The sequence below is a fragment of the Liolophura sinensis genome, chromosome 4, assembly GCF_032854445.1.
Source record: "Liolophura sinensis isolate JHLJ2023 chromosome 4, CUHK_Ljap_v2, whole genome shotgun sequence".
NCBI classification, from domain to species: domain Eukaryota; kingdom Metazoa; phylum Mollusca; class Polyplacophora; order Chitonida; family Chitonidae; genus Liolophura; species Liolophura sinensis.
Genome location: NC_088298.1, coordinates 7823765 through 7848925, shown reverse-complemented (window position 1 = coordinate 7848925; position 25161 = coordinate 7823765). Strand labels below are relative to the sequence as shown.

At 50.2% G+C, this 25161-nt stretch overlaps 1 protein-coding gene across 1 annotated transcript; it reads right to left on the bottom strand.

Annotated features, from left to right (window-relative positions):
- Positions 1-21: 21 nt before the first annotated feature.
- On the bottom strand, positions 22-23393 carry LOC135464373 (mucin-3B-like). Its single transcript, XM_064741799.1, has 6 exons — positions 15984-23393; positions 14215-15776; positions 11851-13614; positions 5414-11769; positions 558-5074; positions 22-420 (listed from the first exon to the last, which is right to left on the bottom strand). Exons 1-6 carry the CDS (start codon positions 23391-23393, stop codon positions 22-24), a joined length of 22008 nt encoding a protein of 7335 aa, XP_064597869.1.
- Positions 23394-25161: the final 1768 nt, after the last annotated feature.

The window sequence follows — 25161 nt, the reverse complement described above, 5'->3', positions numbered from 1 at the left end:
CTGGTAGATGGATTCGCTGTGCTAAAAGATGGGCTTGCCCTGTTGGGAGATGCGCTTGCCCTGTTGGTAGATGATCTCGAAGTGCTGGCAGATGGGTTTGCGGTCCTGGTGGGTGATGTTCCCGTGCTGGCAGATGGGCTTCCCGTGTTTGTGGATGGGTTTACCGTTCTGATAGATGGGTTTGCGGTACTGGTAGATTGGTTTGTCCTGCTGGTGGATGTTGTTTTCGTGCTGGCAGATGGACTTGTCCTCCTTGTATTTGGGTTTGCCCTGCTGATAGATGGGCTTGCTGTGGTGGTAGATGGACTTCCCGTGCTGGTTGATGAGCTTGTTCCGCTGGTAGGTGAGAGTGCTGTGCTGGTTGATGGGTTCGCTGTGCTGGTAGTTACGCTTGCAGTGATGGTTGATTGGCTTGCAGTGCTGGTGTATGGTGGCTTGTTAGTAGATTTGTTTGTCTTCCTGGTGGACTGGCTTGTCGTGATGGTAGATAGGCTTGCCTTGCTGATAAATGGCGAAATGCTGGTAGATGCACTTGCCGTTCTTGTGAATTGGCTTACCGTGTTGGCTGATGGGCCTGTTGTCCTCGTAGTCGGGTCAAGTTTGTTGGTAGCCATGCTGGCCGTGCTAATAGATTCTCTTAGCGTGCTGGTAGATGCAGGGGTGCCGTTAGATAAGCTTGCCGTGTTGGTAGATGGGCTTGCGGTGCTGGTAGTTGGTGGAGTGCTGGTAAATGTATTTGTCGTACTGGTAGAAGGGCTTTCAGTGCTATTGGATTGGTTTGCGGTGCTAAAAGATGGGTTTGTCGTACTGGTATATGGATTTGCCGTGCTGGTAGATGGATTCGACGTGCTGAAAGATGGGCTTGCCCTGTTGGGAGATGTGTTTGCCCTGTTGGTAGAAGATCTCGATGTGGTGGTAGATGGGCTTGTGGTCCTGGTGGGTGTTGTTCCCGTGCTGGCAGATGGGCTTCCCGTGTTCGTCGATGGGTTTCCTGTGCTGATAGATCGGCTTGCGTTACTGGTAGATAGGTTTGTCCTGCTGGTGGATGTTGTTTTCGTGCTGGTGGATGGGCTTGTCCTCTTTGTAAGTGGGCTTGCCCTGCTGATAGATGGGCTTCCTGTGGTGGTAGATGGACTTCCCGTCCTGGTCGATGAGCTTCTCGCGCTTTTAGGTGAGCTTGCTGTGCTGATGGATGGGTTTGCCGTGCTGGTAGTTACGCTTGCAGTGCTGGTTGATTGGCTTGCGGTGCTAGTGTTTAAAGGCTTGTTGGTAGATTGGTTTGTCTTCCTGGTGGACTGGCTTGCCGTGATGGTAGATAGCCTTGCCTTGCTTATAGATGGTGACGTGCTGGTAGATGCACTTGCCGTTCTTGAAAATTGCCTCGCCGTACTAGCTGATGGGCCTGTTGTCCTTGCAGTCGGGCCAAGTTTGTTGGTAGCTGTGCTTGCCGTGTTGATGTTTGCGTTTACCGTGGTGGTAGATGGTGAGGTGCTTGTAGATAAGCTTGCCGTGTTCGTAGATGGGCTTCCGGTGCTGGTAGTTGGTGGAGTGCTGGTAAATGTGCTTCCCGTACTGGTAGAGGGCATTTTCTTGCTGGTGGACAAGCTTGCCGTGCTAAAAGATGGGTTTGTCGTACTGGTAAATGGATTTGCCGTGCTGGTAGATGGATTGGCTGTGCTGGTAGATGGATTCGACGTACTGAAAGATGTGCTTGCCCAGTTGGGAGATGCGCTTGCCCTGTTGGTAGATGATCTCCATGGGCTTGCGGTCCTGGTGGGTGTTGTTCCCGTGCTGGCAGATGGGCTTCCCGAGTTTGTGGATGGGTTTGCCGTTCTGATAGATCGGTTTGCGGTACTGGTAGATTGGTTTGTCCTGCTGGTGGATGTTGTTTTCGTGCTGGCAGATGGGCTTGTCCTCCATTTAGTTGGTTTTGCCCTGCTGATAGATGGTCTTGCTGTGGTGGTAGATGGACTTCCCGTGCTGGTTGATGAGCTTGTTGCGCTGGTAGGTGAGATTGCTGTGCTGGTTGATGGGTTCGCTGTGCTGGTAGTTACGCTTGTAGTGCTGGTTGATTGGCTTGCGGTGCTGGTGTTTAATGGCTTGTTGGTAGATTGGTTTGTCTTCCTGGTGGATTGGCTTGCCGTGATGGTAGATAGGCTTGCCTTGCTGATAGATGGTGACGTGCTGGTAGATGCACTTGCCGATCTTGCAAATTGCCTTGCTGTGCTGCCTGATGGGCCTGTTGTCCTTGCAGTCAGGCCAAGTTTGTTGGTAGCCATGCTTGCTGTACTGAAGGTTGCTTTTACCGTGCTGGTAGATGGTGAGGTGCTTGTAGATAAGCTTGCCGTGTTGGTAGATGGGCTTGCTGTGCTGATTGATGCGCTTGCCGAGCTGGTAGATGATCTTATCGTGCTGGTAGTTGGGTTTGCCGAGCTGGTAGATGGATTCGACGTGTTGATGGATGGGCTTGCCATGCTGGTAGATGGTCTTGCCGTGCTTGTAAATGAGCTTGCTGTTCGGGTGGATTGGCTTGTCGCGCTGGTAGGTGAGCTTGCTGTGCTGGTGGATGGGATTGCGGTGATGGTGTATGTTGGCGTGTTGGTAGATTGGTTTGTCTTCCTGGTGGATTGGCTTGTCGTGATGGTAGATAGGCTTGTCTTGCTGATAGATGGTGACGTGCCGCTAGATGCACTTGCCGTTCTTGTAAATTGGCTTGCCGTTTTGGATGATGAGCCTGTTCTCCTTGCAGTCGGACCAAGTTTTTTAGTAGCCATGCTTGTCGTGCTGATAGTTGCGCTTACCGTGCTGGTAGATGGTGAGGTGCTGGTAGATAAGCTTGCCGTGTTGGTAGATGGGCTTGCGGTGCTGGTAGTTGGTGGAGTGCTGGTAAATGGGCTTGCCGTACTGGTAGAAGGGATTTTCTTCCTGGTGGACAAGCTTGTCGTGCTAAAAGATGGGTTTGTTGTACTGGTAAATGGATTTGACCTGATGGTAGATGGAATTGACGTGCTGAAAGATGGGCTTGCCCTGTTGGGAGATGTGTTTGCAATGGTGGTAGCTGGTCTCGATGTGCTGGTAGATGGGATTGTGGTCCTGGTGGGTGTTGTTGCCGTGCTGGCAGATGGGTTTCGCGTGGTGGTCGATGGGTTTCCTGTGCTAATAGATCGGCTTGCGTTACTGGTAGATAGGTTTGTCCTGCTGGTGGATGTTGCTTTCGTGCTGGTGGATGGGCTTGTCCTCTTTGTAAGTGGGCTTGCCCTGCTGATAGATGGGCTTCCTGTGGTGGTAGATGGACTTCCCGTCCTGGTCGATGAGCTTCTCGCGCTTGTAGGTGAGCTTGCTGTGCTGATGGTTGGCTTTGCCGTGCTGGTAGTTACGCTGGCTGTGCTGGTTGATTGGCTTGCAGTGCTGGTGTATGGAGGCTTGTTGGTAGATTGGTTTGTCTTCCTGGTGGATTGTCTTGCCTTGATGGTAGATAGGCTTGCCTTGCTGATAGATGGTGACGTGCTGGTAGATGCAGTTGCGGTTCTTGAAAATTGAATAGCCGTACTAGCTGATGGCCCTGTTGTCCTTGCAGTCGGGCCAAGTTTGTTGATAGCTATGCTTGCCGTGCTGATGGTTGCGTTTACCGTGCTGGTAGATGGTGAGGTGCTTGTAGATAAGCTTGCCGTGTTGGTAGATGGGCTTCCGGTGCTAGTTGTTGGTGGAGTGCTGGTAAATGTGCTTGCCGTACTGGTAGAAGGCATTTTCTTGCTGGTGGACAAGCTTGCCGTGCTAAATGATGGGTTTGTCGTACTGGTAAATGGATTTGCCGTGCTGGTAGATGGATTCGCTGTGCTGGTAGATGGAATCGACGTACCGAAAGATGGACTTGCCCTGTTGGGAGATGCGCTTGCCCTGTTGGTAGATGATCTCCATGGGCTTGCGGTCCTGGTGGGTGTTGTTCCCGTGCTGGCAGATGGGCTTCCCGAGTTTGTGGATGGGTTTGCCGTTCTGATAGATCGGTTTGCGGTACTGGTAGATTGGTTTGTCCTGCTGGTGGATGTTTTTTTCGTGCTGGCAGATGGGCTTGTCCTCCTTATAGTTGGGCTTGCCCTGCTGATAGATGGTCTTGCTGTGGTGGTAGATGGACTTCCCGTGCTGGTTGATGAGCTTGTTGCGCTGGTAGGTGAGATTGCTGTGCTGGTTGATGGGTTCGCTGTGCTGGTAGTTACGCTTGCAGTGCTGGTTGATTGGCTTGCGGTGCTGGTGTTAAATGGCTTGTTGATAGATTGGTTTGTCTTCCTGGTGGATTGGCTTGTCGTGACGGTAGATAGGCTTGCCTTGCTAATAGATAGTGAAATGCTGGTAGATGCACTTGCCGTTCTTGCAAATTGCCTTGGTGTGCTGCCTGATGGGCCTGTTGTCCTTGCAGTCAGGCCAAGTTTGTTGGTAGCCATGCTTGCTGTACTGAAGGTTGCTTTTACCGTGCTGGTAGATGGTGAGGTGCTTGTAGATAAGCTTGCCGTGTTGGTAGATGGGCTTGCTGTGCTGATTGATGCGCTTGCCGAGCTGGTAGATGATCTTATCGTGCTGGTAGTTGGGTTTGCCGAGCTGGTAGATGGATTCGACGTGTTGATGGATGGGCTTGCCATGCCGGTAGATGGTCTTGCCGTGCTTGTAAATGAGCTTGCTGTTCTGGTGGATTGGCTTGTCGCGCTTGTAGGTGAGCTTGCTGTGCTGGTGGATGGGATTGCGGTGATGGTGTATGTTGGCGTGTTGGTAGATTGGTTTGTCTTCCTGGTGGATTGGCTTGCCGTGATGGTAGATAGGCTTGCCTTGCTGATAGATGGTGACGTGCTGCTAGATGCACTTGCCGTTCTTGTAAATTGGCTTGCCGTGTTGGATGATGAGCCTGTTGTCTTTGCAATCGGACCAAGTTTTTTAGTAGCCATGCTTGACGTACTGATTGTTGCGCTTACCGTGCTGGTAGATGGTGAGGTGCTTGTAGATAAGCTTGCCGTGTTGGTAGATGGGCTTGCGGTGCTGGTAGTTGATGGAGTGCTGGTAAATGGGCTTGCCGTACTGGTAGAAGGCATTTTCTTGCTGGTGGACAAGCTTGTCGTGCTTAAAGATGGGTTTGTTGTACTGGTAAATGGATTTGACCTGCTGGTAGATGGAATTGACGTGCTGAATGATGGGCTTGCCCTGTTGGGAGATGCGCTTGCCCTGTTGGTAGATGATCTCCATGGGCTTGCGGTCCTGGTGGGTGTTGTTCCCGTGCTGGCAGATGGGCTTCCCGAGTTTGTGGATGGGTTTGCTGTTCTCATAGATCGGTTTGCGGTACTGGTAGATTGGTTTGTCCTGCTGGTGGATGTTGTTTTCGTGCTGGCAGATGGACTTGTCCTCCTTGTATTTGGGTTTGCCCTGCTGATAGATGGTCTTGCTGTGGTGGTAGTTGGACTTCCCGTGCTGGTTGATGAGCTTGTTGCGCTGGTAGGTGAGATTGCTGTGCTGGTTGATGGGTTCGCCGTGCTGGTAGTTACGCTTGTAGTGCTGGTTGATTGGCTTGCGGTGCTGGTGTTTAAAGGCTTGTTGGTAGATTGGTTTGTCTTCCTGGTGGATTGGCTTGCCGTGATGGTAGATAGGCTTGCCTTGCTGATAGATGGTGAAATGCTGGTAGATCCACTTGTCGTTCTTGTGAATTGGCTTACCGTGTTGGCTGATGGGCCTGTTGTCCTCGTAGTCGGGCCAAGTTTGTTGGTAGCCATGCTGGCCGTGCTAATAGATGCTCTTAGCGTGCTGGTAGATGCTGGGGTGCCGTTAGATAAGCTTGCCGTGTTGGTAGATGGGCTTGCGGTGCTGGTAGTTGGTGGAGTGCTGGTAAATGTGATTGTCGTACTGGTAGAAGGGCTTTCAGTGCTATTGGATGGGTTTGCCGTGCTAAAAGATGGGTTTGTCGTACTGGTATATGGATTTGCCGTGCTAGTAGATGGATTCGACGTGCTGAAAGATGGGCTTGCCCTGTTGGGAGATGTGTTTGCAATGTTGGTAGATGGTCTCGATGTGCTGGTAGATGGGCTTGTGGTCCTGGTGGGTGTTGTTCCCGTGCTGGCAGATGAGCTTCCCGTGTTCGTCGATGGGATTCCTGTGCTAATAGATCGGCTTGCGTTACTGGTAGATAGGTTTGTCCTGCTGGTGGATGTTGTTTTCGTGCTGGTGGATGGGCTTGTCCTCTTTGTAAGTGGGCTTGCCCTGCTGATAGATCGGCTTCCTGTGGTGGTAGATGGACTTCCCGTGCTGGTTGATGAGCTTGTTGGGCTGGTAGGTGAGATTACTCTGCTGGTTGATGGGTTCGCTGTGCTGGTAGTTACGCTTGCTGTGCTGATGGTTGGGTTTGCCGTGCTGGTAGTTACGCTGGCAGTGCTGGTTGATTGGCTTGCAGTGCTGGTGTTTAGTGGCTTGTTGGTAGATTGGTTTGTCTTCCTGGTGGATTGGCTTGCCGTGATGGTAGATAGGCTTGCCTTGCTGATAGATGGTGACGTGCTGGTAGATGCACTTGACGTTCTTGAAAATTGCCTAGCCGTACTAGCTGATGGGCCTGTTGTTCTAGCAGTCGGGCCAAGTTTGTTGCTAGCTATGCTTGCCGTGCTGATGGTTGCGTTTACCGTGCTGGTAGATGGTGATGTGCTTGTAGATAAGCTTGCCGTGTTGGTAGATGGGCTTCCGGTGCTGGTAGTTGGTGGAGTGCTGGTAAATGTGCTTGCCGTACTGGTAGAAGGCATTTTCTTGCTGGTGGACAAGCTTGCTGTCCTAAAAGATGGGTTTGTCGTACTGGTAAATGGATTTGCCGTGCTGGTAGGTGGATTCGCTGTGCTGGTAGATGGATTCGACGTACTGAAAGATGGACTTGCCCTGTTGGGAGATGCGCTTGCCCTGTTGGTAGGTGATCTCCATGGGCTTGCGGTCCTGGTGGGTGTTGTTCCCGTGCTGGCAGATGGGCTTCCCGAGTTTGTGGATGGGTTTGCCGTTCTGATAGATCGGTTTGCGTTACTGGTAGATTGGTTTGTCCTGCTGGTGGATGTTGTTTTCGTGCTGGCAGATGGGCTTGTCCTCTTTGTAGTTGGGTTTGCCTTGCTGATAGATGGTCTTGCTGTGGTGAAAGATGGACTTCCCGTGCTGGTTGATGAGCTTGTTGCGCTGGTAGGTGAGATTGCTGTGCTGGTTGATGGGTTCGCTGTGCTGGTAGTTACGCTTGCAGTGCTGGTTGATTGGCTTGCGGTGCTGGTGTTTAATGGCTTGTTGGTAGATTGGTTTGTCTTCCTGGTGGATTGGCTTGCCGTGATGGTAGATAGGCTTGCCTTGCTGATAGATGGTGAAATGCTGGTAGATGCGCTTGCCGTTCTTGCAAATTGCCTTGCTGTGCTGCCTGATGGGCCTGTTGTCCTTGCAGTCAGGCCAAGTTTGTTGGTAGCCAAGCTTGCCGTACTGATTGTTGCTTTTACCGTCCTGGTAGATGGTGAGGTGCTTGTAGATAAGCTTGCCGTGTTGGTAGATGGGCTTGCTGTGCTGATTGATGCGCTTGCCGAGCTGGTAGATGATCTTATTGTGCTGGTAGTTGGGTTTGCCGAGCTGGTAGATGGATTCGACGTGTTGATGGATGGGCTTGCCATGCTGGTAGATGGTCTTGCCGTGCTTGTAAATGAGCTTGCTGTTCTGGTGGATTGGCTTGTCGCGCTTGTAGGTGACCTTGCTGTACTGGTGGATGGGATTGCGGTGATGGTGTATGTTGGCGTGTTGGTAGATTTGTTTGTCTTCCTAGTGGATTGGCTTGTCGTGATGGTAGATAGACTTGTCTTGCTGATAGATGGTGACGTGCTGGTAGATGCACTTGCCGTTCTTGTAAATTGGCTTGCCGTGTTGGATGATGAGCCTGTTGTCCTTGCAGTCGGACCAAGTTTTTTAGTAGCCATGCTTGACGTGCTGATAGTTGCGCTTACCGTGCTGGTAGATGGTGAGGTGCCGTTAGATAAGCTTGCCGTGTTGGTAGATGGGCTTCCGGTGCTGGTAGTTGGTGGAGTGCTGGTAAATGTGCCTGCCGTACTGGTAGAAGGCATTTTCTTGCTGGTGGACAACCTTGCCGTACTGATTGTTGCTTTTACCGTCCTGGTAGATGGTGAGGTGCTTGTAGATAAGCTTGCCGTGTTGGTAGATGGGCTTGCTGTGCTGATTGATGCGCTTGCCGAGCTGGTAGATGATCTTATTGTGCTGGTAGTTGGGTTTGCCGAGCTGGTAGATGGATTCGACGTGTTGATGGATGGGCTTGCCATGCTGGTAGATGGTCTTGCCGTGCTTGTAAATGAGCTTGCTGTTCTGGTGGATTGACTTGTCGCGCTTGTAGGTGACCTTGCTGTACTGGTGGATGGGGTTGCGGTGATGGTGTATGTTGGCGTGTTGGTAGATTTGTTTGTCTTCCTAGTGGATTGGCTTGTCGTGATGGTAGATAGACTTGTCTTGCTGATAGATGGTGACGTGCTGGTAGATGCACTTACCGTTCTTGTGAATTGGCTTGCCGTGTTGGATGATGAGCCTGTTGTCCTTGCAGTCGGACCAAGTTTTTTAGTAGCCATGCTTGACGTGCTGATAGTTGCGCTTACCGTGCTGGTAGATGGTGAGGTGCCGTTAGATAAGCTTGCCGTGTTGGTAGATGGGCTTGCGGTGCTGGTAGTTGGTGGAGTGCTGGTAAATGTGCTTGCCGTACTGGTAGAAGGCATTTTCTTGCTGGTGGACAAGATTGCCGTCCTAAAAGATGGGTTTGTCGTACTGGTAAATGGATTTGCCGTGCTGGTAGATGGATTCGCTATGCTGGTAGATGGATTCGACGTACTGAAAGATGGACTTACCCTGTTGGGAGATGCGCTTGCCCTGTTGGTAGGTGATCTCCATGGGCTTGCGGTCCTCGTGGGTGTTGTTCCCGTGCTGGCAGATGGCCTTCCCGAGTTTGTGGATGGGTTTGCCGTTCTGATAGATCGGTTTGCGGTACTGGTAGATTGGTTTGCCCTGCTGGTGGATGTTGTTTTCGTGCTGGCAAATGGGCTTGTCCTCCTTGTAGTTGGGTTTGCCCTGCTGACAGATGGTGTTGCTGTGGTGGTAGATGGACTTCCCGTGCTGGTTGATGAGGTTGTTGCGCTGGTAGGTGAGATTGCTGTGCTGGTTGATGGGTTCGCTGTGCTGGTAGTTACGCTTGCAGTGCTGGTTGATTGGCTTGCGGTGCTGGTGTTTAATGGCTTGTTGGTAGATTGGTTTGTCTTCCTGGTGGATTGGCTTGCCGTGATGGTAGATAGGCTTGCCTTGCTGATAGATGGTGAAATGCTGGTAGATGCACTTGCCGTTCTTGCAAATTGCCTTGCTGTGCTGCCTGATGGGCCTGTTGTCCTCGCAGTCAGGCCAAGTTTGTTGGTAGCCATGCTTGCCGTACTGAAGGTTGCTTTTACCGTGCTGGTAGATGGTGAGGTACTTGTAGATAAGTTTGCCGTGTTTGTAGATGGGCTTGCTGTGCTGATTGATGCGCTTGCCGAGCTGGTAGTTGATCTTATCGTGCTGGTAGTTGGGTTTGCCGAGCTGGTAGATGGATTCGACGTGTTGATGGATGGGCTTGCCATGCTGGTAGATGGTCTTGCCGTGCTTGTAAATGAGCTTGCTGTTCTTGTGGATTGGCTTGTCGCGCTTGTAGGTGAGCTTGCTGTACTGGTGGATGGGATTGCGGTGATGGTGTATGTTGGCGTGTTGGTAGAGTTGTTTGTCTTCCTGGTGGATTGGCTATCAAGTGAGCTTGCTGTACTGGTGGATGGGATTGCGGTGATGGTGTATGTTGGCGTGTTGGTAGATTTGTTTGTCTTCCTGGTGGATTGGCTTGTCGTGATGGTAGATAGGCTTGTCTTGCTGATAGATGGTGACGTGCTGGTAGATGCACTTGCCGTTCTTGTAAATTGGCTTGCCGTGTTGGATGATGAGCCTGTTGTCCTTGTAGTTGGACCAAGTTTTTTAGTAGCTATGCTTGACGTGCTGATAGTTGCGTTTACCGTGCTGGTAGATGGTGAGGTGCTTGTAGATAAGCTTGCCGTGTTAGTAGATGGGCTTGCGGTGCTGGTAGTTGGTGGAGTGCTGGTAAATGGGCTTGCCGTGCTGATAGAAGGGATTTTCTTGCTGGTGGACAAGCTTGTCGTGCTAAAAGATGGGTTTGTTGTACTGGTAAATGGATTTGCCCTGCTGGTAGATGGAATTGACGTGCTGAAAGATGGGCTTGCCCTGTTGGGAGATGCGCTTGCCCTGTTGGTAGATGATCTCCATGGGCTTGCGGTCCTGGTGGGTGTTGTTCCCGTGCTGGCAGATGGGCTTCCCGAGTTTGTGGATGGCTTTGCTGTTCTGATAGATCGGTTTGCGGTACTGGTAGATTGGTTTGTCCTGCTGGTGGATGTTGTTTTCGTGCTGGCAGATGGACTTGTCCTCCTTGTATTTGGGTTTGCCCTGCTGATAGATGGGCTTGCTGTGGTGGTAGATGGACTTCCCGTGCTGGTTGATGAGCTTGTTGCGCTGGTAGGTGAGATTGCTGTGCTGGTTGATGGGTTCGCCGTGCTGGTAATTACGCTTGCAGTGCTGGTTGATTGCCTTGCGGTGCTGGTGTTTAATGGCTTGTTGGTAGATTGGTTTGTCTTCCTGGTGGATTGGCTTGTCGTGATGGTAGATAGGCTTGCCTTGCTGATAGATGGTGAAATGCTGGTAGATGCACTTGTCGTTCTTGTGAATTGGCTTACCGTGTTGGCTGATGGGCGTGTTGTCCTCGTAGTCGGGCCAAGTTTGTTGCTAGCCATGCTGGTCGTGCTAATAGATGCACTTAGCGTGCTGGTAGATGCTGGGGTGCCGTTAGATAAGCTTGCCGTGTTGGTAGATGGGCTTGCGGTGCTGGTAGTTGGTGGAGTGCTGGTAAATGTGATTGTCGTACTGGTAGAAGGGCTTTCAGTGCTATTGGATGGGTTTGCCGTGCTAAAAGATGGGTTTGTCGTACTGGTATATGGATTTGCCTTGCTGGTAGTTGGATTCGACGTGCTGAAAGATGGGCTTGCCCTGTTGGGAGATGTGTTTGCAATGTTGGTAGATGGTCTCGATGTGCTGGTAGATGGGCTTGTGGTCCTGGTGGGTGTTGTTCCCGTGCTGGCAGATGTTCTTCCCGTGTTCGTCGATGGGTTTCCTGTGCTAATAGATCGGCTTGCGTTACTGGTAGATAGGTTTGTCCTGCTGGTGGATGTTGTTTTCGTGCTGGTGGAAGGGCTTCTCCTCTTTGTAAGTGGGCTTGCCCTGCTGATAGATCGGCTTCCTGTGGTGGTAGATGGACTTCCCGGGCTGGTCGATGAGCTTCTCGCGCTTGTAGGTGGGCTTGCTGTGCTGATTGATGGGTTCGCTGTGCTGGTAGTTACGCTTGCAGTGCTGGTTGATTGGCTTGCGGTGCTGGTGTTTAATGGCTTGTTGGTAGATTGGTTTGTCTTCCTGGTGGATTGGCTTGCCGTGATGGTAGATAGGCTTGCCTTGCTGATAGATGGTGAAATGCTGGTAGATGCACTGGCCGTTCTTGCAAATTGCCTTGCTGTGCTGCCTGATGGGCCTGTTGTCCTTGCAGTCAGGCCAAGTTTGTTGCTAGCCATGCTTGCCGTACTGATGGTTGGTTTTACCGTGCTGGTAGATGGTGAGGTGCTTGTAGATAAGCTTGCCGTGTTGGTAGATGGGCTTCCTGTTCTGATTGATGCGATTGTCGAGCTGGTAGATGATCTTATCGTGCTGGAAGTTGGGTTTGCCGAGCTGGTAGATGGATTCGACGTGTTGATGGATGGGCTTGCCATGCTGGTAGATGGTCTTGCCGTGCTTGTAAATGAGCTTGCCGTTCTGGTGGATTGGCTTGTCGCGCTGGTAGGTGAGCTTGCTGTGGTGGTGGATGGGATTGCGGTGATGGTGTATGTTGGCGTGTTGGTAGATTGGTTTGTCTTCCTGGTGGATTGGCTTGCCGTGATGGTAGATAGGCTTGTCTTGCTGATAGATGGTGACGTGCTGGTAGATGCACTTGCCGTTCTTGTAAATTGGCTTGCCGTGTTGGATGATGAGCCTGTTGTCCTTGCAGTCGGACCAAGTTTTTTAGTAGCCATGCTTGTCGTGCTGATATTTGCGTTTACTGTGCTGGTAGATGGTGAGGTGCTTGTAGATAAGCTTGCCGTGTTGGTAGATGGGCTTGCGGTGCTGGTAGTTGGTGGAGTGCTGGTAAATGGGCTTGCCGCACTGGTAGAAGGGATTTTCTTGCTGGTGGACAAGCTTGTCGTGCTAAAAGATGGGTTTGTTGTACTGGTAAATGGATTTGCCCTGCTGGTAGATGGAATTGACGTACTGAAAGATGGGCTTGCCCTGTTGGGAGATGCGCTTGCCCTGTTGGTAGATGATCTCCATGGGCTTGCGGTCCTGGTGGGTGTTGTTCCCGTGCTGGCAGATGGGCTTCCCGAGTTTGTGAATGGGTTTGCCGTTCTAATAGATCGGTTTGCGGTACTGGTAAATTGGTTTGTCCTGCTGGTGGATGTTGTTTTCGTGCTGGCAGATGGACTTGTCCTCCTTGTATTTGGGTTTGCCCTGCTCATAGATGGGCTTGCTGTGGTGGTAGATGGACTTCCCGTGCTGGTTGATGAGCTTGTTGCGCTGGTAGGTGAGATTGCTGTGCTGGTTGATGGGTTCGCCGTGCTGGTAGTTACGCTTGTAGTGCTGGTTAATATCCTTGCGGTGCTGGTGTTTAATAGCTTGTTGGTAGATTGGTTTGTCTTCCTGGTGGATTGGCTTGTCGTGATGGTAGATAGGCTTGCCTTGCTGATAAATGGCGAAATGCTGGTAGATGCACTTGCCGTTGTTGTGAATTGGCTTACCGTGTTGGCTGATGGGCCTGTTGTCCTCGTAGTCGGGCCAAGTTTGTTGCTAGCCATGCTGGTGGTGCTAATAGATACTTTTAGCGTGCTGGTAGATGCTGGGGTGCCGTTAGATAAGCTTGCCGTGTTGGTAGATGGGTTTGCGGTGCTGGTAGTTGGTGAAGTGCTGGTAAATGTGATTGTCGTACTGGTAGAAGGGCTTTCAGTGCTATTGGATGGGTTTGCCGTGCTAAAAGATGGGTTTGTCGTACTGGTATATGGATTTGCCTTGCTGGTAGATGGATTCGACGTGCTGAAAGATGGGCTTGCCCTGTTGGGAGATGTGTTTGCAATGTTGATAGATGGTCTCGATGTGCTGGTAGATGGGCTTGTGGTCCTGGTGGGTGTTGTTCCCGTGCTGGCAGATGGGCTTCCCTTGTTCGTCGATGGGTTTCCTGTGCTAATAGATCGGCTTGCGTTACTGGTAGATAGGTTTGTCCTGCTGGTGGATGTTGTTTTCGTGCTGGTGGATGGGCTTGTCCTCGTTGTAGTTGGGTTTGCCCTGCTGATAGATGGTCTTGCTGTGGTGGTAGATGGACTTCCCGTGCTGGTTGATGAGCTTGTTGCGCTGGTAGGTGAGATTGCTGTGCTGGTTGATGGGTTCGCTGTGCTGGTAGTTACGCTTGCAGTGCTGGTTGATTGGCTTGCGGTGCTGGTGTTTAATGGCTTGTTGGTAGATTGGTTTGTCTTCCTGGTGGATTGGCTTGCCGTGATGGTAGATAGGCTTGCCTTGCTGATAGATGGTGAAATGCTGGTAGATGCACTGGCCGTTCTTGCAAATTGCCTTGCTGTGCTGCCTGATGGGCCTGTTGTCCTTGCAGTCGGGCCAAGTTTGTTGCTAGCCATGCTTGCCGTACTGATTGTTGCTTTTACCGTGCTGGTAGATGGTGAGGTGCTTGTAGATAAGCTTGCCGTGTTTGTAGATGGGCTTCCTGTTCTGATTGATGCGATTGTCGAGCTGGTAGATGATTTTATCGTGCTGGAAGTTGGGTTTGCCGAGCTGGTAGATGGATTCGACGTGTTGATGGATGGGCTTGCCATGCTGGTAGATGGTCTTGCCGTGCTTGTAAATGAGCTTGCCGTTCTGGTGGATTGGCTTGTCTCGCTGGTAGGTGAGCTTGCTGTGGTGGTGGATGGGATTGCGGTGATGGTGTATGTTGGCGTGTCGGTAGATTGGTTTGTCTTCCTGGTGGATTGGCTTGCCGTGATGGTAGATAGGCTTGTCTTGCTGATAGATGGTGACGTGCTGGTAGATGCACTTGCCGTTCTTGTAAATTGGCTTGCCGTGTTGGATGATGAGCCTGTTGTCCTTGCAGTCGGACCAAGTTTTTTAGAAGCCATGCTTGTCGTGCTGATATTTGCGTTTACTGTGCTGGTAGATGGTGAGGTGCTGGTAGATAAGCTTGCCGTGTTGGTAGATGGGCTTGCGGTGCTGGTAGTTGGTGGAGTGCTGGTAAATGGGCTTGCCGCACTGGTAGAAGGGATTTTCTTGCTGGTGGACAAGCTTGTTGTGCTAAAAGATGGGTTTGTTGTACTGGTAAATGGATTTGCCCTGCTGGTAGATGGAAATGACGTGCTGAAAGATGGGCTTGCCCTGTTGGGAGATGCGCTTGCCCTGTTGGTAGATGATCTCCATGGGCTTGCGGTCCTGGTGGGTGTTGTTCCCGTGCTGGCAGATGGGCTTCCCGAGTTTGTGAATGGGTTTGCCGTTCTAATAGATCGGTTTGCGATACTGGTAAATTGGTTTGTCCTGCTGGTGGATGTTGTTTTCGTGCTGGCAGATGGACTTGTCCTCCTTGTATTTGGGTTTGCCCTGCTGATAGATGGGCTTGCTGTGCTGGTAGATGGACTTCCCGTGCTGGTTGATGAGCTTGTTGCGCTGGTAGGTGAGATTGCTGTGCTGGTTGATGGGTTCGCCGTGCTGGTAGTTACGCTTGTAGTGCTGGTTAATATCCTTGCGGTGCTGGTGTTTAATAGCTTGTTGGTAGATTGGTTTGTCTTCCTGGTGGATTGGCTTGTCGTGATGGTAGATAGGCTTGCCTTGCTGATAAATGGCGAAATGCTGGTAGATGCACTTGCCGTTGTTGTGAATTGGCTTACCGTGTTGGCTGATGGGCCTGTTGTCCTCGTAGTCGGGCCTAGTTTGTTGCTAGCCATGCTGGTCGTGCTAATAGATGCTTTTAGCGTGCTGGTAGATGCTGGGGTGCCGTTAGATAAGCTTGCCGTGTTGGTAGATGGGCTTGCGGTGCTGGTAGTTGGTGGAGTGCTGGTAAATGTGATTGTCGTACTGGTAGAAGGGCTTTCAGTGCTATTGGATGGGTTTGCCGTGCTAAAAGATGGGTTTGTCGTACTGGTATATGGATTTGCCTTGCTGGTAGATGGATTCGACGTGCTGAAAGATGGGCTTGCCCTGTTGGGAGATGTGTTTGCAATGTTGGTAGATGGTCTCGATGTGCTGGTAGATGGGCTTGTGGTCCTAGTGGGTGTTGTTCCCGTGCTGGCAGATGGGCTTCCCGTGTTCGTCGATGGGTTTCCTGTGCTAATAGATCGGCTTGCGTTACTGGTAGATAGGTTTGTCCTGCTGGTGGATGTTGTTTTCGTGCTAGTGGATGGGCTTGTCCTCGTTGTAGTTGGGTTTGCCCTGCTGATAGATGGTCTTGCTGTGGTGGTAGATGGACTTCCCGTGCTGGTTGATGAGCTTGTTGCGCTGGTAGGTGAGATTGCTGTGCTGGTTGATGGGTTCGCTGTGCTGGTAGTTACGCTTGCAGTGCTGGTTGATTGGCTTGCGGTGCTGGTGTTTAATGGCTTGTTGGTAGATTGGTTTGTCTTCCTGGTGGATTGGCTTGCCGTGATGGTAGATAGGCTTGTCTTGCTGATAGATGGTGAAATGCTGGTAGATGCACTTGCCGTTCCTGCAAATTGCCTTGCTGTGCTGCCTGATGGGCCTGTTGTCCTTGCAGTCAGGCCAAGTTTGTTGTTAGCCATGCTTGACCTACTGATTGTTGCTTTTACCGTGGTGGTAGATGGTGAGGTGCTTGTAGATAAGCTTGCCGTGTTGGTAGATGGGCTTCCTGTTCTGATTGATGCGATTGTCGAGCTGGTAGATGATTTTATCGTGCTGGAAGTTGGGTTTGCCGAGCTGGTAGATGGATTCGACGTGTTGATGGATGGGCTTGCCATGCTGGTAGATGGTCTTGCCGTGCTTGTAAATGAGCTTGCCGTTCTGGTGGATTGGCTTGTCGCGCTGGTAGGTGAGCTTGCTGTGGTGGTGAATGGGATTGCGGTGATGGTGTATGTTGGCGTGTTGGTAGATTGGTTTGTCTTCCTGGTGGATTGGCTTGCCGTGATGGTAGATAGGCTTGTCTTGCTGATAGATGGTGACGTGCTGGTAGATGCACTTGCCGTTCTTGTAAATTGGCTTGCCGTGTTGGATGATGAGCCTGTTGTCCTTGCAGTCGGACCATGTTTTTTAGTAGCCATGCTTGTCGTGCCGATAGTTGCGCTTACCGTGCTGGTAGATGGTGAGGTGCTTGTAGATAAGCTTGCCGTGTTGGTAGATGGGCTTGCGGTGCTGGTAGTTGGTGGAGTGCTGGTAAATGTGCTTACCGTACTGGTAGAAGGCATTTTCTTGCTGGTGGACAAGCTTGTTGTGCTAAAAGATGGGTTTGTTGTACTGGCAAATGGATTTACCGTGCTGGTAGATGGAATCGACGTGCTGAAAGATGGGCTTGCCCTGTTGGGAGAAGCGCTTGCCCTGTTGGTAGATGATCTCGATGGGCTTGCGGTCCTGGTGGATGTTTTTCCCGTGCTGGCAGATGGGCTTCCCGAGTTTGTGGATGGGTTTGCCGTTCTGATAGATCGGTTTGCGTTACTCGTAGATTGGTTTGTCCTGCTGGTGGATGTTGTTTTCGTGCTGGCAGATGGACTTGTCCTCCTTGTATTTGGGTTTCCCCTGCCGATAGATGGGCTTGCTGTGGTGGTAGATGGACTTCCCGTGCTGGTTGATGAGCTTGTTGCGCTGGTAGGTGAGATTGCTGTGCTGGTTGATGGGTTCGATGTGCTGGTAGTTACGCTTGCAGTGCTGGTTAATTGACTTACGGTGCTGGTGTTTAATGGCTTGTTCGTAGATTGGTTTGTCTTCCTGGTGGATTGGCTTGTCGTGATGGTAGATAGGCTTGTCTTGCTGATAGATGGTGACGTGCTGGTAGATGCACTTGCCGTTATTGAAAATTGCCTAGCCGTACTAGCTGATGGGCCTGTTGTCCTTGCAGTCAGGCCAAGTTTGTTGCTAGCTATGCTTACCGTGCTGATGGTTGCGTTTACCGTGCTGGTAGATGGTGATATGTTTGTAGATAAGCTTGCCGTGTTGGTAGATGGGCTTGCGGTGCTGGTAGTTGGTGGAGTGCTGGTAAATGTGATTGTCGTACTGGTAGAAGGGCTTTCAGTGCTATTGGATGGGTTTGCCGTGCTAAAAGATGGGTTTGTCGTACTGGTATATGGATTTGCCGTGCTGGTAGATGGATTCGACGTGCTGAAAGATGGGCTTGCCCTGTTGGGAGATGTGTTTGCAATGTTGGTAGATGGTCTCGATGTGCTGGTAGATGGGCTTGTGGTCCTGGTGGGTGTTGTTCCCGTGCTGGCAGATGGGCTTCCCGTGTTCGTCGATGGGTTTCCTGTGCTAATAGATCGGCTTGCGTTACTGGTAGATAGGTTTGTCCTGCTGGTGGATGTTGTTTTCGTGCTGGTGGATGGGCTTGTCCTCGTTGTAGTTGGGTTTGCCCTGCTGATAGATGGTCTTGCTGTGGTGGTAGATGGACTTCCCGTGCTGGTTGATGAGCTTGTTGCGCTGGTAGGTGAGATTGCTGTGCTGGTTGATGGGTTCGCTGTGCTGGTAGTTACGCTTGCAGTGCTGGTTGATTGGCTTGCGGTGCTGGTGTTTAATGGCTTGTTGGTAGATTGGTTTGTCTTCCTGGTGGATTGGCTTGCCGTGATGGTAGATAGGCTTGCCTTGCTGATAGATGGTGAAATGCTGGTAGATGCACTTGCCGTTCCTGCAAATTGCCTTGCTGTGCTGCCTGATGGGCCTGTTGTCCTTGCAGTCAGGCCAAGTTTGTTGTTAGCCATGCTTGCCCTACTGATTGTTGCTTTTACCGTGCTGGTAGATGTTGAGGTGCTTGTAGATAAGCTTGCCGTGTTGGTAGATGGGCTTCCTGTTCTGATTGATGCGATTGTCGAGCTGGTAGATGATCTTATCGTGCTGGAAATTGGGTTTGCCGAGCTGGTAGATGGATTCGACGTGTTGATGGATGGGCTTGCCATGCTGGTTGATGGTCTTGCCGTGCTTGTAAATGAGCTTGCCGTTCTGGTGGATTGGCTTGTCGCGCTGGTAGGTGAGCTTGCTGTGCTGGTGGATGGGATTGCGGTGATGGTGTATGTTGGCGTGTTGGTAGATTGGTTTGTCTTCCTGGTGGATTGGCTTGCCGTGATGGTAGATAGGCTTGTCTTGCTGATAGATGGTGACGTGCTGGTAGATGCACTTGCCGTTCTTGTAAATTGGCTTGCCGTGTTGGATGATGAGCCTGTTGTCCTTGCAGTCGGACCATGTTTTTTAGTAGCCATGCTTGTCGTGCCGATAGTTGCGCTTACGGTGCTGGTAGATGGTGAGGTGCTTGTAGATAAGCTTGCCGTGTTGGTAGATGGGCTTGCGGTGCTGGTAGTTGGTGGAGTGCTGGTAAATGTGCTTGCCGTACTGGTAGAAGGCATTTTCTTGCTGGTGGACAAGCTTGTTGTGCTAAAAGATGGGTTTGTTGTACTGGCAAATGGATCTACCGTGCTGGTAGATGGAATCGACGTGCTGAAAGATGGGCTTGCCCTGTTGGGAGAAGCGCTTGCCCTGTTGGTAGATGATCTCGATGGGCTTGCGGTCCTGGTGGATGTTTTTCCCGTGCTGGCAGATGGGCTTCCCGAGTTTGTGGATGGGTTTGCCGTTCTGATAGATCGGTTTGCGTTACTGGTAGATTGGTTTGTCCTGCTGGTGGATGTTGTTTTCGTGCTGGCAGATGGACTTGTCCTCCTTGTATTTGGGTTTCCCCTGTCGATAGATGGGCTTGCTGTGGTGGTAGATGGACTTCCCGTGCTGGTTGATGAGCTTGTTGCGCTGGTAGGTGAGATTGCTGTGCTGGTTGATGGGTTTGATGTGCTGGTAGTTACGCTTGCAGTGCTGGTTAATTGGCTTGCGGTGCTGGTGTTTAATGGCTTGTTCGTAGATTGGTTTGTTTTCCTGGTGGATTGGCTTGCCGTGATGGTAGATAGGCTTGTCTTGCTGATAGATGGTGACGTGCTGGTAGATGCACTTGGCGTTCTTGTAAATTGGCTTGGCGTGTTGGCTGATGGGCCTGTTGTCCTTGCAGTCGGACCAAGTTTTTTAGTAGCTATGCTTGCCGTGCTGATAGTTGCGCTTACCGTGCTGGTAGATGGTGATGTGCTTGTAGATAAGCTTGCCGTGTTGGTAGATGGGCTTCCGGTGCTGGTAGTTGGTGGAGTGCTGGTAAATGTGCTTGGGGTACTGGTAGAAGGGCTTTGCGTGCTATTGGATGTGTTTGTCGTGCTAATAGACGGGTTTGTCGTACTTGTAGTTGGATTTCCCGTGCTGGTAGATGGATTCGACGTGCTGAAAAATGGACTTGCCCTGTTGGGAGATGCGCTTGCAATGTTGGTAGATGATCTTGACGTGCTGGTAGATGGGCTTGCGGTCCTGGTGTGTGTTGTTCCCGTGCTGGCAGATGGGCTTCCCGTGTTTGTGGATGGGTTTGCCGTTCTGATAGATCGGTTTGCGGTACTGGTAGATTGGTTTGTCCTGCTGGTGGATGTTGTTTTCGTGCTGGCGGATGGGCTTGTCCTCCTTGTAGTTGGGTTTGCCCTGCCGATAGATTTGCTTGCTGTGGTGGTAGATGGACTTCCCGTTCTAGTTGTTGAGCTTGTTGCGCTGGTAGGTGAGATTGCTGTGCTGGTTAATGAATTAGCTGTGCTGGTAGTTACGCTTGCAGTGCTGGTTGATTGGCTTGCGGTGCTGGTGTATGGTGGCTTGTTGGTAGATTGGTTTGTCTTCCTGGTGGATTGGCTTGCCGTGATGGTAGATAGGCTTGCCTTGCTGATAGATGGTGACATTGTGGTAGATGCACTTGCCGTTCTTGTGAATTGGCTTACCGTGTTGGTTGATGGGCCTGTTGTCCTCGTAGTCGGGCCAAGTTTGTTGGTAGCCATGCTTCCCGTCCTGATAGTTGCTCTTAGCGTTCTGCTAGATGGCGAGGTGCCGTTAGAAAAGCTTGCCGTGTTGGTATATGGGCTTGCTGTGCTGGTAGTTGGTGGAGTGCTGGTAAATGTGATTGTCGTACTGGTAGAAGGGTTTTCAGTGCTATTGGATGGGTTTGCAGTGCTAAAAGATGGGTTTGTCGTGCTGGTATATGGATTTGCCGTGCTGGTAGATGGACTCGACGTGCTGAAAGATGGGCTTGCCCTGTTGGGAGATGTGTTTGCAATGTTGATAGATGGTCTCGAGGTGCTAGTAGATGGGCTTGTGGTCCTGGTGGGTGTTGTTCCCGTGCTGGCAGATGGGCTTCCCGTGTTCGTCGATGGGTTTCCTGTGCTAATAGATCGGCTTGCGTTACTGGTAGATAGGTTTGTCCTGCTGGTGGATGTTGTTTTCGTGCTGGTGGATGGGCTTGTCCTCTTTGTAAGTGGGCTTGCCCTGCTGATAGATGGGCTTCCTGTGGTGGTAGATTGATTTCCCGTGCTGGTCAATGAGCTTCCTGCGCTGGTAGGTGAGCTTGCTGTGCTGATGGATGGGTTTGCCGTGCTGGTAGTTACGCTGGCAGTGCTGGTTGATTGGCTTGCGGTGCTGGTGTTTAGTGGCTTGTTGGTAGATTGGTTTGTCTTCCTGGTGGATTGGCTTGCCGTGATGGTAGATAGGCTTGCCTTGCTGATAGATGGTGACGTGCTGGTAGATGCACTGGCCGTTCTTGCAAATTGCCTAGCTGTGCTGGCTGATGGGCCTGTTGTCCTTGCAGTCAGGCCAAGTTTGTTGGTAGCCATGCTTGCCGTACTGATGGTTGGTTTTACCGTGCTGGTAGATGGTGAGGTGCTTGTAGATAATCTTGCCCTATTGGTAGATGGGCTTGCTGTGCTGATTGATGCGCTTGCCGAGCTGGTAGATGATCTTATCGTGCTGGTAGTTGGGTTTGCCGAGCTGGTAGATGGATTCGACGTGTTGATGGATGGGCTTGCCATTATGGTAGATTGTTTTGCCGTGCTTGTAAATGAGCTTGCCGTTCTGGTGGATTGGCTTGTCGCGCTGGTAGGTGAGCTTGCTGTGCTGGTGGATGGGATTGCGGTGATGGTGTATGGTGGCGTGTTGGTAGATTGGTTTGTCTTCCTGGTGGATTGGCTTGCCGTGATGGTAGATAGGCTTGTCTTGCTGATAGATGGTGACGTGCTGGTAGATGCACTTGCCGTTCTTGTAAATTGGCTTGCCGTGTTGGATGATGAGCCTGTTGTCCTTGCAGTCGGACCAAGTTTGTTGGTAGCTATGCTTGCCGTGCTGATGGTTGCGTTTACTGTGCTGGTAGATGGTGATGTGCCGTTAGATAAGCTTGCCGTGTTGGTAGATGGGCTTGCGGTGCTGGTAGTTGGTGGAGTGCTGGTAAATGTGCTTGCCGTACTGGTAGAAGGCATTTTCTTGCTGGTGGACAAGCTTGCCGTGCTAAAAGATGGGTTTGTCGTACTGGTAAATGGATTTGCCGTGCTGGTAGATGGATTAGCTGTGCTGGTAGTTGGATTTGACGTACTGAAAGATGGGCTTGCCCTGTTGGGAGATGCGCTTGCCCTGTTGGTAGATGATCTCCATGGGCTTGCGGTCCTGGTGGGTGTTGTTCCCGTGCTAGCAGATGGGCTTCTTGAGTTTGTGGATGGGTTTGCCGTTCTGATAGATCGGTTTGCGGTACTGGTAGATTGGGTTGTCCTGCTGGTGGATGTTGTTTTTGTGCTGGCAGATGGGCTTTTCCTCCTTGTAGTTGGGTTTGCCCTGCTGACAGATGGGCTTGCTGTGGTGGTAGATGGATTTCCCGTGCTGGTTGATGAGCTTGTTGCGCTGGTAGGTGAGATTGCTGTGCTGGTTGATGGGTACGCTGTGCTGGTAGTTACCTTTGCAGTGCTGGTTGATTGGCTTGCGGTGCTGGTGTATAGTGGCTTGTTGGTAGATTGGTTTGTCTTCCTGGTGGATTGGCTTGTCGTGATGGTAGATAGGCTTGCCTTGCTGATAGATGGTGAAATGCTGGTAGATGCACTTACCGTTCTTGTGAATTGGCTTACCGTGTTGGCTGATGGGCCTGTTGTCCTCGTAGTCGGGCCAAGTTTGTTGGTAGCCATGCTTCCCGTGCTAATAGATGCTCTTAGCGTGCTGGTAGATGCTGGGGTGCCGTTAGATAAGCTTGCCGTGTTGGTAGATGGGCTTGCGGTGCTGGTAGTTGGTGGAGTGCTGGTAAATGTGATTGTCGTACTGGTAGAAGGGCTTTCAGTGCCATTGGATGGGTTTGCAGTGCTAAAAGATGGGTTTGTCGTACTGGTAAATGGATTTGCCGTGCTGGTAGATGGATTCGACGTGCTGAAAGATGGGCTTGCCCTGTTGGGAGATGTGTTTGCGCTGTTGGTAGATGATCTCGATGTGCTGGTAGATGGGCTTGTGGTCCTGGTGGGTGTTGTTCCCGTGCTGGCAGATGGGCTTCGCGTGTTCGTCGATGGGTTTCCTGTGCTAATAGATCGGCTTGCGTTACTGGTAGATAGGTTTGTCCTGCTGGTGGATGTTGTTTTCGTGCTGGTGGATGGGCTTGTCCTCTTTGTAAGTGGGCTTGCCCTGCTGATAGATGGTCTTGCTGTGGTGGTAGATGGACTTCCCGTGCTGGTCGATGAGCTTCTCGCGCTGGTAGGTGAGCTTGCTGTGCTGATGGATGGGTTTGCTGTGCTGGTAGTTACGCTTGCAGTGCTGGTTGATTGGCTTGCGGTGCTGGTGTATGGAGGCTTGTTGGTAGATTGGTTTGTCTTCCTAGTGGATTGGCTTGCCGTGATGGTAGATAGGCTTGCCTTGCTGATAGATGGTGAAATGCTGGTAGATGCACTTATCGTTCTTGTGAATTGGCTTACCGTGTTGGCTGATGGGCCTGTTGTCCTCGTAGTCGGGCCAAGTTTGTTGGTAGCCATGCTTGCCGTGCTAATAGTTGCTCTTAGCGTGCTGGTAGATGGTGAGGTGCCGTTAGATAAGCTTGCCGTGTTGGTAGATTGGCTTGCGGTGCTGGTAGTTGGTGGAGTGCTGGTAAATGTGATTGTCGTACTCCTAGAAGGGATTTTCTTGCTGGTGGACAAGCTTGCCATGCTGGTAGATGGGCTTGACGTGCTTGTAAATGCGCTTGCCGTGCTGGTAGATCGGCCTTTTATTGTTTTTGTTAAAGATTCGGTTGAAAGAGATATTAAAGAACTGCACCCGACCAGTATCAAGATGCCTAGGATAGGTGGCCTCATCATTGTCTTTACCTTGCAGAAAAGAGACAGGAAATGTTGAGTGACATTTTCCTGTGAGTACAGAACCTAAGAAAAAAACATTTTGCTATACTAGTTGTTTGGCCTACGTCGGCTGGTAGCGTTGAAAAATGTCAAAAAGCTATCTATGTCACAAAGCTATCTATGGTGCCACGGGCTTTTTTTTGAAAACTTTCCACAAAATATTGGTTTGTATGAACAACTGTCGTGAATCACTTGTCTTGATGTGGTATTTGTGATCAAAGCGGGATACATGTACTTTACAAAAAGACGAGATGAGAGAGTTACATGATTATCACAGAATATAACCTTTGATTGTAGTCTTTTTTGTGTGATCGTCACGTGGCATGCCATGATGTCTTTGTCACACAGCATGCTGTTTACCTTCACTTGCTATTGACGAATATGTATTTGCCCTGCAGAGCAGGCAAAAACCCGCGAAAGACTTCTACGAGCCGTTCAACTTTATTACGAGAAGGAATGCCATTGGGTATGGAACCGACTGACAACACGTGTTTCAGTGTGCAGAACCATTGTTATGCCTAGAAATTTAGATTGGCGCAGCCCATTTTCATAACCGTCATATACGCTGCCATTCACATCCGCACCGGCTGGAACTGATTTATATGGAAAAAAAACGGTATTTTACAAAGACATTTCATTGGTGACACTGCGTCAGTCGTGTGTTAAATGAAGCAAAATTGGACAGTGATTAAGTAGGTTATGTAACTGTGCTAAATATACCATGTCATCTTATAAAAATGGTAAGATTTATGGCTAGGAGCTGTACAAGCGTCAATGTGTATGTGTTAATAATAACATTATTACCCTTATTAGGGAATACCCTTTCTGGTGTTCTCATTTTGAAAATTAACTGAACACTCCGGTTAACACTATTACTGTTTTCAGGGTTTACACTTTCTGGATATTTCAGATCTGCCATCTTTTAATTTCGATGACTCCTGTTTTACGGCATAGGAATTCCGGAAAATCTACAACCATTTAAGGCGCCGCTGAAAGTATCGGTATGAAATCATTTCAGCTAGATTGAAATGTTGCTTCCAACTTGACAACATCGAAACGTTTTGTGCCAATACGCATATTAGATAGAAGCAAAAATCCATCACCCATATAGTCAACCATTAAATCAAAAAAAAAAAAACGTATGCCCCCCACAGTGTGTCGACAGCGTACACGTCCAACTTGTGATCCTTTAGTTATACTGATAAGTACCATTTTTCAGGTTAGTTAGTAATTTTGAAAACCAAAATTAGAATCCAAATTTAACAGTTTGATTGGGCGGCAGTTTTCTAGGAGATTTTGATCTTTCTCTTGTTTTTCAGTTGAAGTTATTACACCCGTCTTTCCTGAAGTCTTAGTTTCCAGTACTGAGTGAATGTCCGAATGATTTGAAAATGAATGGTTTAACTTTACTCCAAAATGTTGATAAGATTATATCCACAAATTGCCACACAAAACTAAAAAAGTATGCCTTACATTTTTTACATAATTTAAATTTTTACCTGCATGTAATATGAGAGATCAATAAAGTTTATTCAGGATCACCTTATCGCTGATAAAAAAATGAAACGTTTGATTAAAA

Bases quoted from the DNA above. Each gene is read 5' to 3' on its own strand.
- LOC135464373 (XM_064741799.1), bottom strand. From the start codon at position 23,393: ATGGCAAGCTTGTCCACCAGCAAGAAAATCCCTTCTAGGAGTACGACA. The intron at 13,615-14,214 runs GTCACCATCTAT...CAGCACCGCAAG, and splicing joins GCAAGTGCATCTACCAGCAC to CCAATCAACCAGCACTGCAA. The intron at 5,075-5,413 runs TCAGCAGGGCAA...GCAAGAAAATGC, and splicing joins CACCACAGCAAGACCATCTA to CTTCTACCAGTACGGCAAGC.